General features: G+C 42.2%; 1 protein-coding gene across 1 annotated transcript in view; it reads right to left on the bottom strand.

Annotated features, from left to right (window-relative positions):
* Positions 1–8346: 8346 nt before the first annotated feature.
* The window catches only part of MLYCD (malonyl-CoA decarboxylase), a 1175690-nt gene continuing 1170426 nt past the window's right edge, over positions 8347–13610 (bottom strand). The window contains exon 5 of the mRNA XM_044081242.1: positions 8347–9362. Within this exon, the coding sequence (XP_043937177.1) occupies positions 8829–9362 (534 nt within the window). The 3' untranslated portion in view covers positions 8347–8828. The remainder of the gene's footprint in view (positions 9363–13610) is intronic.

Here is a 13610-nt window from a genome sequence, read left to right as displayed (position 1 = left end):
GAAACTGGCAGTCCCTGTTTGCCCTCAGCATAGGACAGGAACAGTTGGTCTGATTTTCTTGTTTGCTTAGTCCTATCCAAATAAAAACATAATTGCCTATGAACATCCAATTGGTGTAACTTTTGTTCCGCTTTGTTCGAACAGTTAAGAAAAAAGACAGGTAGATCAATAGCTTGATTCAGGTTTGTCTCAGAAGATATCTTGAGCAGAAACGAAGGATTAGTCCTGAGTGAAACTCTATCCTTATGAAACACAAGGTAAGGAGGATGAATACAGAGGGCTTGAAGTTCCAAAACTCTCCTAGCTGAAGTGATGTCTACTAAAGAGAGTCTTCCAAGAGAGTAATTTTAAGGAACAGGACGCCGCAGGCTCAAAAGGGGGAAGAATCAAGGAAGCTAATATCAAGTTTAAATCCCACGGAGGTGGGGAATCTCTGACCGGGGGCCTAAGCAAAAAAGTCCCTTTAATAAAGGCCTTGCAAAGTTTGTGGGACATGATGCTGGTTTCTGATAGGCCAGTGTGGAAATTTGCAATAGCAGCTAACTGGACCCTAATGGTGGCAGACGAGGAGCCAGCTTGAAAAAGTTCTGCTAAAAAATCTAGAACGTGGTGGACAGGGGCTGAAAAAGGATCTATATTCCTAGCCTCTGCCCAGAAAGAGAAACGTTTCCACTTACTACCATAAGTCTTCCTGGTGGTAGATTTGTGCGAAGAAAGGATGATTTCACGTACTGGCTGAGAAATATATGGAAGCCTGGCTAACCAAGCCGTGAGTTTGTGAGACTGAAGGGATTGGTGCAGCCCGCTCGACTGATGGACCAAGAGGTCTGGCACTGGGTCCAGATTCCAAGGTTGCTTTGACGATACAAAAATGGGAACCACATTTGTCGAGGCCAGTAAGGGGCAATGAGGATCATCCTGGATCCCAATGCAGTCACCTTCTGAATTAGCTTGGGAATTAGGGGAAAAGGTGGGAATGCATACAGAAGACCCCGGGGCCAATCATGAACTAGAGCGTCTCTGGGGGAGTGGTCGGGAAGGGGGAAGAGAGTGAAGAAATCGTCGCACTTGCTGTTGAGAGGAGTTGAGAAAAGGTCGCAGCAAGGTAGACCCCATCTGCAGAAAATTTAGTCCGCTACTGACTGATGGAGAGACCACTTGTGAGGCATGAGAATAGCTCTGCTTAGCCTGTCCGCTATGACGTTGGACTTCCCGGGGATGTGCGTTGCTATCAGAAATCGTTGAGAGGAGATCGCCCACTGCCAGAGTCTGACTGCTTCTCAATATAAGGGATAGGACTTGGTTCCGCCTTGCTTGTTGATGTAACACACTACAGACATATTGTCTGTTTGAACTGCAATGGTACCGGTGGGTAGAGAGTCCTGAAGAGCTTGCAACGCTAAAAGCACCGCTCTCATCTCCAAGACATTTATGTGCAGGTGGTACTCTAGAGGTTGCCAAGTGCCTTGGACAGTCCTGCCCTGAAAATGCCTCCTCCCACCCGATTAGGGAGGCATCCGTGGTCACTGTGGCAACAGGAGGAGGAGGAACAAATGGTCTGCCCTGGAGTAATAGAGGGGAGACCATCCACCAAGCTAGTTGGTCTTTGCATGATTGAGTGATTATTATCTTGTGAGACATCAGCAGTTGCTGAAAGGACCATTGGGTAAAAAGCATCCACTGAAGAATCCGCATGGGAAACAAGCCAGGGGAACTAGTATGATTGTTGCTGCCATGAGACCCAACGTTTTTAGTACAAATCTGGCCTGAATCCTCTTGCGCTGCAGTAAGACCTGCACATGCCGGCAAATGTCTGACACTCTGTCTAGAGGAAGCTTTGCGGACCGATCTTTTGTATTTAATCTTGTGCCTATAAAGGTTATAGACTGACAAGGCGACAATGCAGATTTTTTGAAATTTATTGAGATACCTAGCTCGGAACAAGTTTGGATGGTATAATCCCTGGCTCGCAGTAGCTGATGCCTGGTGGAAGCAGTAAGGAGCCAGTCATCTAGATATGGAAACACCTGGAATCCCAGCCGTCTCAGGTGAGCCGTAACCACTGCCATGCATTTGGTGAACACCCTGGGGGCTGTGGTGAGACCAAAGGGCAGGGCTCTGAATTGATAGTGACTGACTCCCAGCCGGAAGAGGAGAAACCTTCTGGAGTGCCTGTCCATTTTGATATGGTAGTACGCATCTTGAAGGTCTATGGAGCACATCCAATTGTCCTGACCCAAAAAGGGTAGAATGAACTGAAGCGTGACCATCCGGAATTTCATTCTTTGAACAGGTTTGTTTAACCTGCTGAGATCCAAAATGGGTCTCCAGTCCCCTGTCTTTTTTGGTACCAAAAAGAACTTGGAGTAAATTACGGATCCTTGCTGGTCTGCTGGGACTGACTGGATGGCCCTTTTTTTTAGCAGTTTTGAAATTTCTGGCACTGCTTGTTCCCTTAGACCGGGTGGAACATCTGGAAGGGACTTGATTGTTTGAACAGGGGTGTGGACAAAGGGGATTTTGTAACCCTCGGATATGATGGACTGTAATAGTGAACAGTCTGGTACAGGAATGACAATGAATGATGCCTCGGCTCGGACTGTTAAAAAGTTTAATATCACACAACAACAGAAAACAAGTTAAGCGCTTTCATCTGGCTGGCAGACTTCTTCAGAACATAATTAATTGTTGCTGCACTCATTAAATACCAAAATTTGGCGCCAAAAAACTATAAAAATTTAAATTTAAAAACACACTACACAAATGCAATGAGAATTTAAAAGCACACTAACCAAATACATTGTAAAATGGGACATCTACATAATTGGTATATATTGCTTAATAACAATATTCATTCTGTGCGACTGTAGGTTGATATATCATTACATATCTCATCTATTTAAAAGTCCATCTGTAAAAACTATCTATTAAACTATAAAAGCTATTTGGACATAATTAAGTATGGTTTGATACTAATGAAATCATTGATTCCTGGATAACTGGTGGCGTCAACATATATCTGCCACCTACTTTCTTTCATAGCCAATAATGCTTTAATATTTCCACCATACGGTGAAGGTCCCACTGTATCAATGATGTTGAATTTAAAATAATGTCCATCACTACTGTGTGATATATGCCGATATAAGGCATTCTTGTTATCCTTAGTTCTAATACTGTATTGATGTTCATAGATGCGTCGTTTAAATTGTCTCTCGGTCTTGCCAATGTAGAATGCGTTGCATTCCACACATGTAGCTAAATAAACCACAAACTTGGTGTTACAATTACCATGTCTACTATATAAATATGTTTTATTAATATTGTCCAACTTGCATCCCTTGACCTCGTTGATAAATTTGCATTGGTTACACGCCCCACATTTTTTGGTAGATGTACTACCTCCTTTCTTCTTAATACCATTAGATTCCAGCAACTTCTTTATATTAAAACCTGTTTTATATACAATATTGGGATGCATACCCAATATCTGTGTTATGTCATCATTGCGTATAACCTGATTCCATCTTTCCTTAATAAAGGTTTCAATATTATGAACTATAGATGAATACATTAACACACATACCCTTCGGCTGTGTTCGTCTTCAGGGTTATTAGCTTGTGTTGAAATCACACTACCAAAGTTCCCTAACAGGGACATATACTTTTTGCCCCATTCACTTGTAACATACTTAACTGTGTCATTCAAAAGGTTTACTGGATACTCCCTAATAGTGAACATGGATTTGATGAAGTCCAATTCTTTTAACATAATATCCCTAGTGGAGGACATGCAGGCAGCCCTGATGCATTGCCCTTTGAAAATGTTTTTGAACACATGGGGAGGGTGATTACTACAATAATACAGGTTATACGCAATGATGACATAACACAGATATTGGGTATGCATCCCAATATTGTATATAAAACAGGTTTTAATATAAAGAAGTTGCTGGAATCTAATGGTAAGAAGAAAGGAGGTAGTACATCTACCAAAAAATGTGGGGCGTGTAACCAATGCAAATTTATCAACGAGGTCAAGGGATGCAAGTTAGACAATATTAATAAAACATATTTATATAGTAGACATGGTAATTGTAACACCAAGTTTGTGGTTTATTTAGCTACATGTGTGGAATGCAACGCATTCTACATTGGCAAGACCGAGAGACAATTTAAACGACGCATCTATGAACATCAATACAGTATTAGAACTAAGGATAACAAGAATGCCTTATATCGGCATATATCACACAGTAGTTATAGACATTATTTTAAATTCAACATCATTGATACAGTGGGACCTTCACCGTATGGTGGAAATATTAAAGCATTATTGGCTATGAAAGAAAGTAGGTGGCAGATATATGTTGACGCCACCAGTTATCCAGGAATCAATGATTTCATTAGTATCAAACCATACTTAATTATGTCCAAATAGCTTTTATAGTTTAATAGATAGTTTTTACAGATGGACTTTTAAATAGATGAGATATGTAACGATATATCAACCTACAGTCGCACAGAATGAATATTGTTATTAAGCAATATATACCAATTATGTAGATGTCCCATTTTACAATGTATTTGGTTAGTGTGCTTTTAAATTCTCATTGCATTTGTGTAGTGTGTTTTTAAATTTAAATTTTTATAGTTTTTTGGCGCCAAATTTTGGTATTTAATGAGTGCAGCAACAATTAATTATGTTATGAAGAAGTCTGCCAGCCAGATGAAAGCGCTTAACTTGTTTTCTGTGGTTGTGTGATATTAAACTTTTTAACAGTCCGAGCCGAGGCATCATTCGTTGTCATTCCTGTACCAGACTGTTCACTATTTCATTTACATTGTTGCCTGCGAGTCTAGTTATGATGGACTGTACCCATTTGTCTTGTGTGAGGAGATGCCAGGCTTCCGGGTACAGTGACAATCTTCCCCGACTGCCTCCGAAGGTGGTGCTGAAAGGGTTTGTCAGAGAAAGATTCCCTGCTACTCTGATTTTGCGGACCCCCTCTGCCCCTCGGGCGGCGTCTATTATTGTTCCCTCCTCTGCCCCTGGAGGGGAACTCGCCACGTATGTCAGGTACGACTCCCTGGGGTTTCCGAAACCACATTTTTCCACTCTTCTGACCTTTAGGGTATGGTCTAGAGGGATTAGAAAAACGGACTCCCACGGCAGAGAGAGTCTTGCCTTCCTGCTCACACCTGGTGAAGGTATCCTTCAGCTGTGGTCCAAACAGAGCCGAACCATCGAAGGGGGTATTGGTGAAGGATGCCTTAAAGGGGTCAGCAAAGTTACATAACCGCATCCAGGCATGTCTTCTCAAAGCCACGCCTGTACCTGCCGCCTTACTCGCCCCATCGGCTGCATAAGAAATGAGCCGCATGGAGGAGTTGACGATTGAGTTAAGGGTCGCCAGCTGGGAGTTAATCTTACCTTGAGCCCCCACGGCTGATGGATCCTGAAGGGTATCACCCAGCTCCTTGAGAAGATCCCTTTGGAGGCGGGTGAAGTGGCACAGATAATTCAGCGACTGCATGGAAAAGGTCGCTGAGGAAAACATCCGCTTCCCGTACCTGTCCATTGTCCTAGACTCTTTATTACATGGATGGACAGGCACTGAAGGGTCAGCCAACTCCTTCTTCGTGGCTGCTGCTACCACCATGGCATCAACAGGGACAGCTTTTGTCAAAAATTGTTAGTTGGGTGGGGCTGTAATGAACTTAGTGGGCCTACGGGGAGTTGGTTCCACTGTGTCCGGGGCTGACCACGCCCTTCGAGCCACTACTTCCATGAGTGGGTCGAAGGGTGGAGACACCCAGGAGGTGGAAGGGCGAGAACCAAAAGCGTCCAGGAATACAGACTTGTCCTCGGAAGTGTTAAGGGCAGTCCAGTTCCCCCTCTGCTTAAGGATCTCTACGATGTCTGAAAAAGAGACATCCTCAGAGGGGGATCTTGGGGACCCTTCCGAATCCTCCAAGTCGGTATCAGACGTGACTGACTCAGGGGGTCGACATGTTTCCTCTTACATTTTCTATTCCGAGGGGGCTCCTCTGAAATATCAGGGAAGGCCTCGGAAGAGGAAAATACGCCCAGTGAGGCGACCTGGAGCGTCTGTTCTCCACGCTTGGGGTCAGGAGGGTGAGCAGAGACCGATGCAGGCACCATGGGGGGAGGAGCCGAAGGGGCCGATCAAGGAGCCGACTCAGGAGTCAGCACGCTCATGACCTCGAAGGCGCCCCTATCTGTCAGGGTGCCCCTATCAGGCAGAGCAGAAGGTCCCCGCTCTGAAGAGACGTGAATCCCTGCCGGCACCGAGAGGGACGTCTCCAAGGCCGATGTCAGGGCCGAGCTCACCTGCACTGAAGCTCCGAGAGGGAGAACGGGGTCAGATCGGGTCCGATACCACTCGCCCCCTCGGAGCAGACGAGGGAGTCCCGCGCCCAGATCCCTCCAAGGACGGAGCCAATGAAGAGATCGGAGCCGACGAAGGAGCCGAAAGGTGTGGTATCGGCTCCGACGTTTCCCAGATTTGAGCCCCAACCAGCTCCGGCTCCGAACACAAAGGGGGAGTCAGAGGAGGAATTGCTGAAGACACCGGGACAGCCACAGTCTGTTGAGAAGGGCTGGTTAGCATTTGGGCTAGGGCCTGCGATTTAAGGAGTCTACTGACCACCCTCTCCAAGTCATGATCAGATAGCCTGGAGGATGGAGAGGAGTGGGACCTATGGCTTGGTTCGGACTGAAGCAATGGTGACCTCGGAGCCGAACGAACCGATTCATGGGAAGGGGACCTTGAACGTTTTCAACCCAAAGATGGTTCCGACACTAAAGTCGGAGCTGATTGAGGCCTAGAGGTGTTGGCTCCAGCCGGAACCGAAGAGGAGGAAGATGCTCCGCCCGGCGACGGCTCCGAACTGGGAGCCGGCGGTTTGGCGGGCTTTGAGGATTTCCCCGACTGAGGCTTCGCCGGGGATCCCTCAGGCTTAAGTAAGCCTCTCAAAATGAGCTTGTTCCTACGCTCCTGCAGGACTCTCGGGCTGAAGGTGTGACAGACCGAGCAGGAGTCCTGCAGGTGTAGGGAACCCAAGCAATACACACAAGAAGTGTGACCGTCTGTCAGAGACATCTTCTGACAGCACGAGTCACAGTTCTTGAAACCTGAAACTTTAGTATCCTTAGACATAGTGCAAGGGGATACTAAAGAGAGAAAAATTTAAACTAGTGCTTAAACAAGGCACGCAGAACAAAACTCACACACCCGCAATAGTTAAGCTAACAATAACAATTACAAAAAGGTATCACCACACTTTAACAACAACAAGTATTCTTAATAAAAAATACAAATACTATAAGGCTAAACACTATTCCTATTAAAAAACAAAAGGGGAGGGATTAGCCGCTAAAGAGAAGAAACAAGAGGGTGGGAAGGGAAGAAAACTCTCTAACAAAAAAACGAGTTTCCTAGGTGGGATAAAATAGGGGATACACAGTCTAACTACACTAAGAGGGAAAGACTATCTAAATAAACTAAAAATACAAGGTAAATATTAAGCTAAAAATACAAAAAAGGAATAATACGACCTGAGCCAGTAAACTCGCAACCTCATAGCTGAAGAGGCAAATGAGATCTGGGTATCTAGCGCCAAGCATTGTGGGATATGGGGAAGCCTTGAGCCAGTAAATAGCTCTCGAGCTTTAGTAGATGGCCGAGTCGGAGCCGATGATTGGCTCTGAACCCAACCAGCAAGAATGAAGGCGAGATAGACAACTTAACATTAACAATTAGTACAGCAATCCACTATAAGCCGTAAGTGAATAATACAGTGACTAAACATCACCACAATGGTACACTCTGAGCTCCCTGCTGAAATGTACCTGTGTGACTCAGCTAAGAACTCAGGCTGTGTGAGCAGCAGTCAATTTTTTTTTTGTTTATTTGTTAGCAGAAAGGATGGTGCTTCAGAGAGAGTACTGAATGTCAGCTGTGTGACTGAGCTAAGAACTCAGGATATGTGAACAGCAGTCTAGCCTCTTTTGTTTTTGTTGTATGTTAGCAGAAAGGGTCATGTTTTAGAGACAGAGTCTTGAATTTTAGCTTAGTTATAGAAGTGTGCATACAGCGTCCTATAACAGTGTAAAAGTACTATTAATAAAACTGCTATGTTTCTTGAACTGTTGACTTAAAACATCTCTATACAGGAATCCAAAACATATACCATATGCAACGGGGGGGGTTGTCATTTTAAAACTCAGAAATTATGTGGTCTATTACGACACAAAATATTTAACAATGTACTTTCAAATAAGGCCCAAAGTGGCTGAAATAATAAAAAGTAATTGTAAAATATGATATAAGGTATGTAATGTGCTTAAGGAGTGCTGTTACCTATTCTGTCCAAACAGCATGATGACAAAAATCAGCAGATCCACTTTAAGAGAATTTCTGGAAAGAATACGTCAGAACTAGTACATAGGTATTACTTCACTGTTAAAAGTCTGCAAAAAATGCATTTAAAACAAAAGAGATGAAATGATGAACTTATCTACCCTAGTGCAACAGGACAGCTTTAAATATACATCTGCAAAGCCCTGTTTTCAAACACACAATTTCCTGTAGAGACAAAATGTCTATATGAATTTGCAGCAAAATATCAAATAACCTGTGGGTGCTATTTGGTTCAACATTACAACAGGATCACAGTCCATATGCTTCAGTTTAAAAATTAAAAAAAAATTATATGACTTGACAATGTTCACAGTATGCAACAAACAGCTTGGAAAAACAGTCACAATTTAATGTGCACTGAAAACTTGGCATGATTTTAACCTAAAGTTTGCTATTTTTTTGAAACTGGGATACAAAGTTCAAAATCTGTTCAGAGGCTTCAATGTGCTTCGTTGCTAAATACTGTGCACTGTTATTACTTGTGTCTTCTGGAAAATATCGATAATTCACCATCATTCCACAAGAGTTTGAGATGCCGCGAGGGCTTTTATCTGCCATCCAATTCAGTCTCCACAACACTGCACCATTTTGAAGATGAAAGTTTGCAACTGGATTAAGGGCATAGCCACGATGCTTTTCTTTGTACAAGTACCAGGCACACAGCTTCATAAGAGGTTTTTCCAAAATGTTTACAAGTCTTTCAGATCTAACCCATTCATTATTACTGAAGAGACGTTTAAGTGATTCCATGGGTGGACTGCCTACAATTTCTGAGATCTCCTGATACTCTGCATCTGTGAAAATGTCACTTCCACTCATTTCTTTTGCCTGTGAAGACAGGGCTCCAAGAAGCCAACTGGTAAATCCTGGGATAGGTGATAGACTGGAGAAATGTTTCATGTGAGGAAACTCTCCCTGAAGAAAGAAAAAAATGACTTGAGTTTCTTGTAGCTAAAAGTAACAGATTCAAGCAAAGCATTAGAGTTCACTGCTTATCCTCTTACATGACAGAATCCTCAAAAATATGGAGACGAAATTGTAACTTGATTTTACAGCAGGGCTAACAAGCATGTACATAAGATGACATACATATTTTATGTGGTTACTGTGACTGACAGCAGGCTCTTCTATCTCAGTGGGAGGCTGCGACACTTCTGTATTATGGCACTGACCCTTGACAGAAGCTGGGAGAAGTGTGAGTGAAAAAGGAAAGGGCAGCTGCAACTTTCAGAAGCATACATAGGAGAGGGTGTATGTGCTCAATGGACAGGTACAACAGCATGACATATCAAGACGGAAGATGACCAAAAAACATCTGCAACAGGTTTTCAGCATGCTTTGAATCACGCCTTTTATCTGGAGTTCATTGTTTGGATAAATATGCCTTTGGGACAGGAGGGGAAGAGGAGAAGCTTGCCTAATACAGCCATTCATTTCACTACACTGAAGGAACCAGACAGAAGGTGACTTTAAAAGATAATCAAATACTGTGCACTGTTTTTACTTGTGTTTTCTGAAAAATAAACGTGCCCAGACAGTTCATTCAAAGGTTGCAATTGTAAGAATTCAAAATGTCTTGCATTAACTGAAGTGTTTGGGACAGGTAAAAAAAAAAAAGTACAGTTATGCAAAATCTTACCATAACAGTAGATGTCCTTCTCTTCACTGTTGCAGTTTTCCATACAATAGGGATCCCCTGCCAAGGGCAGCTCAATGGCTGGCCGGTATAACAAAGACGTTAGGTTGTAATAGGTATGCCATACATCACACGTATACTCCCTGTGCATGGCATATGGCATTAAGGTGATGTCTGGATGTCCCATCCTCAGAAATGAAAAGCCCTAGTAGGAACGGCAGGAGAATGGCCCTGGAAAACCAGCTCTGGCCCTGGAAATCACATGCAACTCATAGTGCTCAGTAAAGGTATGCAAAGAAGTCCAGGTAGCTGCCTCAAGAACAGACTTAGTATCTAAACCCTTAAAAAAGCACCAGAAAAAGCCACAACCCTAGTAGAATGAGCCTTAACAGAGGAAGGAAAGCACTTCATATGACGAGAGTAGCACAAAGAAACAGCTTTTGAAATCAAAGGAGGAATGGTTTGCTTGGAAACAGCAAAAACTAATGACTTAGGATGAAAGAAAACAAAAAGCTGCTTAGATTTACGAAAAGCTTTAATCTTAGCCAGATGACATCTGGGTTGTCTATGCAAATCCAAGGTGTGCAAAACCTTCTCACAAGCAGATTGAGGAGAAGGGGAAAAAACATTTGTTTACCGGGAAAGTCCAACTGGACACAGGTCCTTTTTCAGCCGAGGCCCAGGGAGAAAAGCTCCAATTATAAGTAGTAACAATTACATAATACAGTAAGCATGTATAAGTGTATACAATTAAAGTAATATTTATTTATTTACTTTATTTTACATTTGTTGACCGGGAAAGTCCGACTGGATATATGCCCATTTTCAGCGGAGGTCCGGGGAGAAAAGCTCCATATATTCAGACATATGATACAATTTAGCATATCAGATGAAAAAAGAAACAGTATAATTATAGTAAAGACTCATTTCAACAGGAGAAATTACCTATATGTCAGAGTATAATATCACAAGGAAGGCTCAATATATTCAGACAAGCAAAATTTCACATAATATAAAAGTATAATCTAGCATTTCAGAGGGAAAAAAACCAGCGTATTTATAGCAAAGACACAGTCTGACAGGTAATGACATATGTCAGATATAATAGCAATATAAGGTGCAAGACATTTGCCTAGCAGTATTAATTTCTCACATAGAGAAAAGAGTAAACATCATACTGCAATCATCTGCCAGTTAAAGGGTATGAAACAGCAATGATAACCTGTTGGCAGCTAATAGCAGAGCTGGCAGCTAATTAGTGGTACAGGAGAAAGGGGGGTGAGTTGGGGTATGGACAAGGACAAAGCCAGATAGATTTTAGGTGTGCTTTAAGAACATTTTTGAAGAGACTGCTGGAAGGGAGGGTAGTTATGGCAGTGGGAAGGGAGTTCCAGATTTTGGATATGGAGTAGGAGAATAGCGCTTCCATGCCGAGTTGTTGGGTTTGGTGACTTGGAGTAGATTTTTGTTGCAGGAGCGAAGGGGTCTGGAAGATTGGTAGGGTTGGAGAAGTGTATGAAGTGAGGGAATTTTAAGAGGGTGGTTTACAAGTTTATGAGCAAAGGTAAGTTGGGTTAGGTGTAGGAGTTGAGGGAGCTCAAGCTAATCTAGGTTTCTAAGGGAGACACAGTGGTGACTGCAGTAGGAGTCCCCTGATGCAAATTTAGAAATTTTATTGTAGCAGGCTTCGAGTTTCTTTAGGTCTGACTGTCGAAGATTTGTGAGTATGGGTGATGCATAGAGTAGGGTTGAGATTAGTTGGGAAGTTGCGGTAAGCTGGTTTGGTTAGGTATTGTTGGTTTCTATACAAGGCACCTAGTTTTTTGTGGACTTTTATTATTGTGAGTGATATGTAAGTGTCAAATTTGAGTTTGTTGTCAATCTGTACAATGAGTAACTTAGTGTGGGCTGTTGGTGAGATGGAAGTGTTGTCTTTGGCAAGTATGTTGAAATGGGGGATGTTCGGGGTAGATTTTGAGGGTTGAAAGATGAGGAGTTTGGTCTTATTTGGGTTGAGGAGGAGTTTAGCATTTAACAGCCAGCTTTCAACAGAAGAGAAAGATGCTTGAGTGATCTGTTGTAGTAATTAGTACTTAGTAATTAGTAATTACGAAGTACTTAGTAATTAGTAATTACTGTTGCAGTTGTAATAAAGAAAAGCACATTTTTATAGAGGTAATAATAATTGTTAATTAGAATAGAGCAAGCAGATTTTGTTATGAAAGGTAGGCATATATACATGGTGAAGTACACAGAAAAAATAGTAAATAAAAATACTTGGAGAAATTCACAATGCATATGTACAGCCTGACAAACAGCACAAGACATACGGTCTTAAGAAGCACCTAAGCAAAATAAACACTACCCGTGATGGTCTTTATGGGGAATCTGTCTCCCAAACTGGCACTTCCCCTTTCTGGATGACATGAAGTCAATAACCCAACAATGTCAAAATAAGACAAGGAATCAAAACCCCCAATGGGACACTCCCCTGAAGCGGCTAGGTAACCAGCAGACAAATGAGTGTTCAAACCGACAACTGAAGATGGTGTTTGGCTGGTGGCAAAGAAATTATGAGGATGGTACATCCAAAAGTCACCTTTACGCCTTATGCTGTGCGTGGGGATCACACGTGTGACATACGGCATACCCATTACAACCTAAAGGCTTTGGTATACTGGCCATATGTTGGGCTGCTCTTTGCAGGGGATTCCTACTGTAAAAAATACTGTAACAGTGATATGGAAGGACATCAAGGCTGACTTCTGATATTAGGTCATCCTGAGAATGAAGAAAAAGTTTAATGGAAAACAATCCTAGTGATATCATGAGACTAAACAGATGGTGCAGAAAAAGAGACAGAAGTATGGTGATTTTTATTTTAAAATCATTTTACCTGTATTTTAATAAAAATTATAACCTGGTGGGCAGATCTGGTGCAAACAACCATTGCTTATTCATGTAGTGTTTAAGGGGGAATGGAAGGTGTTAGAAAAATATGTACTTAAACATATATAAACTGTTAGAAAAATATGTACTTAAACATATATGTAGTGCAAGTTTAGAAACAGTATAATATGTAATGCATTTGATTCTATTTAACAATATGGCAGCAGAAATGATCTTGCATGTAATTGCTTGAAACTTAGCTGCAGTGTGGTTAACCTCTGACCCTGGCAGTAGCCAGCTCAGCAGGCTTATGTCTTTCAGCAATTATTATCTGCTGGGTTAGAGAGAAATAAATATGTATGCATGTATATCTTTCTTCCTTCCACCGAGAAGGATGGCCTTGTGAACACTATCAAAGATAGAGTGCAGCTGCTTACCAGAGAGACAAAGGAACGTATTAAGAGATGAACTGACTATTGTATTCGAACTGATCTAAAACCTTGGAAGAAGCAACATTTACAGGAAGACATTGTAATTGACCAGGTGCCTTGCAAGGCTGTGTTATTCTCATGGGAAAGTATTTAAAAAGCATTACCTCAGCATCTTCTTATGAATGGAATACTGTGGACTATAGTGAT

The sequence above is a fragment of the Protopterus annectens genome, chromosome 8.part0 (genome assembly GCF_019279795.1).
Source record: "Protopterus annectens isolate FY-2018-M chromosome 8.part0, PAN1.0, whole genome shotgun sequence".
NCBI lineage: Eukaryota > Metazoa > Chordata > Ceratodontiformes > Protopteridae > Protopterus > Protopterus annectens.
The sequence above is the reverse complement of the archived record's forward strand: the minus strand, read 5'-3'. Positions and strand labels throughout refer to the sequence as shown.